The sequence below is a fragment of the Quercus lobata genome, chromosome 7, assembly GCF_001633185.2.
Source record: "Quercus lobata isolate SW786 chromosome 7, ValleyOak3.0 Primary Assembly, whole genome shotgun sequence".
Lineage (NCBI taxonomy): Eukaryota > Viridiplantae > Streptophyta > Magnoliopsida > Fagales > Fagaceae > Quercus > Quercus lobata.
The window spans coordinates 3,994,640-4,000,663 of record NC_044910.1 but is presented as its reverse complement, the minus strand read 5'-3'; the positions used below and the strand labels follow the sequence as shown (position 1 = coordinate 4,000,663).

The window sequence follows — 6,024 nt, the reverse complement described above, 5'->3', positions numbered from 1 at the left end:
AAAGAAATTAGTTATGAGAATTGAATTTGAGTTATGAGATTTGAGTAATGAGTTATGGATGATGCTCAATCCAAACAGGCCCTAAATCATTCTCCCAGTCTCCCCTTGCACAAGTTTTCTTTTTTACCTTCTTACACTTTGATGTTCCACTCGACTAAATTCTACCTAAAGTACAAGTAGGGTGCCAAAGCAGAGTGCAAACCACTTCAGGTGCTTTGTCCTGATTGACAAATATCTTTAATCGTTATTAAGATCTATTATTTCTGCCCAAAAGGAAAAAATTTGCAAGGGAATAATGTAGAGATAATTTATCACAACCACTCAGTCAATAACTGTTAGAAGTAAACAAAAAGATCAACGTTTCTTCAAATTTGAACGAGTTAACAACAAAGCTTTGTGAACCAAAACATAATTATCTTGCCAGAATTTATACCATTTCTTGTCTCTAATTCTGAGTATTTGAATTGCTCGCTAGAATTGCACTAATTGGAATCTATCCCTCAACCAAAAGAAACAAAATTCCAGACAAATTGCTAATAGGAACGTACAACTTCCTGGAGACTTCACTAGTAAACTTAACGAGCAGTTTGTGCCTGAGCATATTCCAGAAGTTGGCTAACCAACTTGTAAGTTCGGCCTGAAAGTGCCTTCGTGTGGTCAATTAGCTGCTCATACCTGTAAAGGTGAAAATAATGGAACGAATTTAATGAACAGAATCTGAGAGAATGGTGGACAAATAACAGTTCCTCAAGATAATTATACTTAAAGTAAAATATCTATTACTTACACATTGGGATGATTGGGTTCCATAACCACAGTCCCTGATTCTGAGTCAATCTTGGCATCAAGCTTTGAACCCCGGATAAGATTCACAATCCATCTCTCAGCCTCCTCATAATTTAAATTCAATTTCTCAGAAAGCACTCTGCAAATAAATAAAAATAATAATCAGATTCAGAATTCAGTCCAATTGATACATCCTATTTCGGAAAACTTTGTAAAATAGGCCTACTTTAAACACCTTAATCAAATACACTATTTAACGAACTAACTGAGATTACATGTGATATGCCATTAACGTTGCAATTCTATTGTTCTCCAAAAATATGTAACCTCTATTGACAAAGTTTTTCTTTAAAAGTCATAACCAAATAAAAAAGGTAAGATGCTTTTTTAATTGAACAAATTAGAACAGGATCTTACCAACTCCCTCTATATACCACTTGACATGGTGTAAATGCGGTTTCTCTTTTTTGTTTTGATTGGGGGAGGTGGAAGGGTGAGGGTGATTTTGAAATATTTGAACAATGACACATTAGCCAACCTTTTTTGCATCAAATTTCTCTTTCCTTAACTTCTGCAGAAGCTATCTTGAAAAAGGAACTTAACATAAATTTGATGTGCTTCAGTGCCCTACTCACATTTTTTTTTTTTTGACAAGCAATGAGAATTTTATTGAGAAAAAACAACCCAAGTACACCGGGGGTGTACTCAGGGAGAACTACAGTCAATATCTCAAATTAGTATATTCACATATCTTAAAACCTAATTTGGAAGCGAACTTTGGAACATTGAATTTATGTTTTTCAGTTAAATATAATCCATCACTAATATTCATATATTCTCATTTCTCAAAATCTAATTCAGAAGAAAATTTCCTCCAGACAATCCGTTACAATCTGAAAGCAAGTTAGGAAAGTCAACGTAAAGAATGATCTGCAGTCAGTAATATTGTGAAATGTGAAGTCAATTCCTTCACTATCATGAGTCATTTTTTTCTCTACCCAATGACAATTATGTTAAAAGCAAGTTTCAAGTAACTTCTCTTTTTGGAAGGGGTGATAAGGTAGCCAGTTATAAACATTTTGCAACTGCTTTCCACTTTCCTTCAACTTGCATAGTATGCCCCATTAAAGATTAATAAATAATAAAACAAATAAAAACTTTGATAGACATTAACCCAAAAAAAGAGGGGGTGCCAGCATGCAAACAAGTATGGAATATATATCAGATCCTTCCACCTTCCCCAAATCACAATTTACTTTTTTAATAAGTTAAAAGTAGAAAGATAAGCAGGTAAATACCCCATATCAATGCGCTGATGTATCCGGCAATATGTCTCAAAGATGAATAGGCGGGCATTTTCAAGGAACTCATCTCTCAGTGGTACAGTAGAAAAGTTTCCTTCTTCAACTCGTTTGCCAAGGAAGGGATCATTCAATATTACCTACATTGTAATAATAGGTCAGAACAATTTAAGGCCTAAGCTGTGACTAACATATTACTACTAGAATGCTACACTTGCAAACTTCTTCACAAACACTTTACACCTTTTATTAGGAAAACCAGTCCAATACTTTTAGTGATTAGGTTTTCCCTATGAGATTAAAGTTTTGAATTGTTGTGTTCATCATTGGACTTCCATCTGATAGGGCAAACCTAACCACTAAGTTCTTCCTACTTTTTTAAAAATTAAGGTATGGTCTACTTACTTCTTCACACTCCCTCATCTTCTTCTGTGCCCCATCAAAGTCATAATTGACATACACACATGCTAAGAATTCCGTAATTGGATCTTTGTAAGAGTGCTGCTCTTGCTGAACAACCTTTATAAAATCTTTGAATTGAGGTCTCCTCCTCTTGTTAACAATGAATGCAGTGGCCAAGTAACGCAAAAGATGGGGAGCACTTGTTTGGATAGCATTCAAATACCTGACATATAAAATATTAATATACTTAGGATGGGTTAAATGACAAAAAGCTTAATTTGACAAACATCGAATCAAAAAAGAAAAAAGAAGGCACATCTAATGCAGCAACTGCATTAGTCATTGCAAAATGTGCCTGTTGGGAAACACTCAATCCCAAATGAAAGCATAAATTTAATGAGAATAGAACAAGATTATACTCGACTAACATAGTATCCTAGCTTATATCATTGCTGCTGCTTTCATAATTATGACTGTCAAGCCATAAGCACCAAATGAAAAAGAGCAAGGTCCTTATGGGGGTCCCTAGTACTCAAATTCCATATTATTCCACCCCACAACATACATTAGTCATGCATTAAAGAGAAGTACAAATGTCAAATATCACAATTTCGTCATGAAAAAGATTAAAGAAAACACAGTTGAAAAAAAAAAATCTGACACAATGCTGTACTCTTTTTTTACCCTCATCATTCAATTGTAAGTTGTTTAACTATAAAAGAACCAGTAAAACCAAAAGAAAGACTAGACAAATAACAGCAGTAAAAACATATTAGCAGTGTCTTTTCTTTCTACCAATAAGTGGATTACAAAAAAACAACATCAAGGATTGATCAAATAATAAGCTAATTTATTTATAAACAGTTAACAATTATTGAATTGCTAATTAGACCACTAAATACGACAAAGATATTGACAATCTTTGAAGTTCGCACTAAGGGGGATTGAGGGGGGAGTATTTAACAAAATCATACTCAGGAACTATAGAGCAAATACATTTCATAAATAGATAAGTATATTGAATGAAAATTTGACAAAAGAGGACATACTTATCCTGATTAAACAAGTCAATGATCTGTGTTCTTCCATTGTCATGGTTGAAAAAGATGAAGAGACTCCAGTGCATTAACCATATTCTATTTTGCACCTGATTCATTGGTGATGCAAAGTTCTGCAACAAAATCACCATTGATAAACATATCTTATGCAAGAACATTACAATGAACAGGTGGTGAATCAGAGGGTGGGGAATACCTTTGAGTCGATGATTTCTTTCAACCGATTAAGCTCTTCAAGAGCAATATCCCAGTTTTGCATCAAAATCTCAGCTGCAAGCTTTCCCCATAATGCACTAAGACTCCTTTCACTATTTGTGCATAAGGCCCTATACTGATACAGATAGTCAGCAGCACCAGAGTAGTTTCCACACTCAAATTGGAATTTGGCATACTGATATAATGCCTCTATCTGCTCCGTTCCAATCTGACAGAAACGAATCATGATTTCACAAATTAAAATTGAAGAAGCATACAAAATTTCAAATTTCTAGGTGCCAAACCTAACATAACAAGCACAAAAAAAAAGCATCTACAAGATGAACAAGATATTCCTATTGAAATAATGAAATAGATAATAACTCACAAATTGGTGTACTTATATTCTTTTCAAGTACACCTAAGTTGTAACTATAAATCGAATTACAGCCTACACATACTTGCAATCTTAAGCCAACAAAGCTTGTATTCTTCACATCTTAACAAATGATGTACAAGCACTACCAAATAAGATTCACCCAGATCACATATTTATGAGAAACTACCTAATCAATGGTACTCATTGCCAATGAGTTCTGGCTCTAATGGCACTTCCTCCTAGGTCCAAATGGTTCTATATATGTGAATAACTTTTACAGAAAATACAAAAAAAAATTCAAGGGAAAATTACATTTTCAAAGCTATCATCCCTATAGTTTAAAGAGTAGCCAATTTAATCCTAAAGTTTAAAAAAGTGACAAATTAAACCCTCAATTCATATTAAAATCCAAACACAATAATATTAAATTTAAACAGGTTGAGGTTTAATTTGTTAGTATGAAACTATGGGCCAAGAGCCTTACAGGTCAATTGGCACTTCCTAGTGTTTCCAACCAAGAAGTCAAGGATTCAAATAACCCCTCCCCCTTTTATCAAATTATCAAACAACACTATGGGGTTTAATTTGTTACTTTTGAAACTATGGGGTTTAGCATGTTACACCCTAGACTATAAGGCTTAAAATGTAATGTACCCCAAAATCAATCACTGGTCATCTTCACAAAAATTCACTGCCATCTTTCACACTTAGTTTCCCCAATGTATCACTCATCATAAAATCCAAACCCAAGTACCAAGACAAACCCAATAACACCACAAAACAGCTTAACCCATTAACCAAACCCTCACCCACCCAAAACCCAAATAAACATTATTATCATCACAACAAATTCAATGAACCACCACACAATCAAAAAAACTCCAAGCAAATTTGAATGAAACACTGAAAAAAAGAAATCCAAAATTTTGAAACACAAACCTGGTATCGTTCAATGAGCATTTGGAGATTGTACTGCTTATCAGCCTTGAGCTCCTGCACAGCATTAGGATTCTGCAAGAACGCCACCAGCGGCGCCGCCGCCTCCTCCAATGCCTTCAATCTCGCCACCACCTCCACCCTCCTGTCAATCATATCTACACACACAAGCACAAAACACAATCAAAAACCCTAACTTTCACACACACACACACACACACACACACACACACACATATATATTGAGAGAGATGTGAAAAGGTGGGACCTTGTGGGACATCTTCAGTGTGGTAGAGGCTCTTGTGGATGTCCATGGCATAGTCGACCATGTTGGTTTTGTTGAGGAGCTCGATCTTCTCTTTCAAGATCTGGCCATCCTCGTGGAGACGACGCTCCTGGAGAAACTCGAGTATTGGGAACACTAGGTGGCGGTCTAGGTTCGGCGCGATCCGTGGGGTTAGGTCGTAGGTCGCCATGATTATCTCTCTCTCACTCTCGCTTTGCTTTCTCTCTCTCTCTCTCTCTTTGTGAGAGAGACTCTGCAAAGCTTTTTTGACGGCTAAAAGAGAAAGAGGAAGAAGAAGCAGCAGGAGGTGTTCGTTTTGTTTTAGGTTTTGGATATACGAGCAAAGAAGTGTTTTTCAGTTTTTTTTTTTTTTTTTTTTTTTTTGGTGCTTATATTATTTTATTTTAATGGGTGCAAGAGTTAGACAAGTCGGGTTGAGACGGGTTGGAGGTAATATGTTAAAATAAATTATAAATTATATATATACACACGCAACACAAATAGAGCAAAACCAATCCACCCTTAAATAGTTTTAACAGGTTTTTTATTTTTATTTATAAGGTATATAGATTTTCTCAAACTTTCAAACTTAAATTTATGATTTTTTTTGTTGTTGTGTTATTGAATTTGTATTTTTATGTTTATTTATTTTAAATTGTTGTATTGTTATGTTTCAATTGT

The 6,024-nt window shown here is 34.8% G+C and overlaps 1 protein-coding gene across 1 annotated transcript; it reads right to left on the bottom strand.

The window, feature by feature from the left end:
* Positions 1–307: 307 nt before the first annotated feature.
* LOC115953382 (eukaryotic translation initiation factor 3 subunit E) lies at positions 308–5,694 on the bottom strand. Its single transcript, XM_031071012.1, has 8 exons — positions 5,326–5,694; positions 5,061–5,215; positions 3,744–3,971; positions 3,539–3,660; positions 2,493–2,712; positions 2,085–2,227; positions 788–925; positions 308–675 (listed from the first exon to the last, which is right to left on the bottom strand). The coding sequence occupies exons 1-8, from the start codon at positions 5,531–5,533 to the stop codon at positions 576–578; spliced, it is 1,314 nt and encodes a 437-aa protein (XP_030926872.1). The 5' UTR covers positions 5,534–5,694; the 3' UTR covers positions 308–575.
* Positions 5,695–6,024: the final 330 nt, after the last annotated feature.

What these genes read in the sequence shown, in the direction of transcription:
- LOC115953382 (XM_031071012.1), bottom strand. Translation starts at nt 5,533, where the DNA reads ATGGCGACCTACGACCTAACCCCACGGATCGCGCCGAACCTAGACCGC. An exon ending in CACTGAAGATGTCCCACAAG is followed by an intron (nt 5,216 to 5,325) that starts GTCCCACCTTTT and finishes TTGTGTGTGTAG; the next exon opens with ATATGATTGACAGGAGGGTG. An exon ending in TGCTCATTGAACGATACCAG is followed by an intron (nt 3,972 to 5,060) that starts GTTTGTGTTTCA and finishes CGTTTCTGTCAG; the next exon opens with ATTGGAACGGAGCAGATAGA.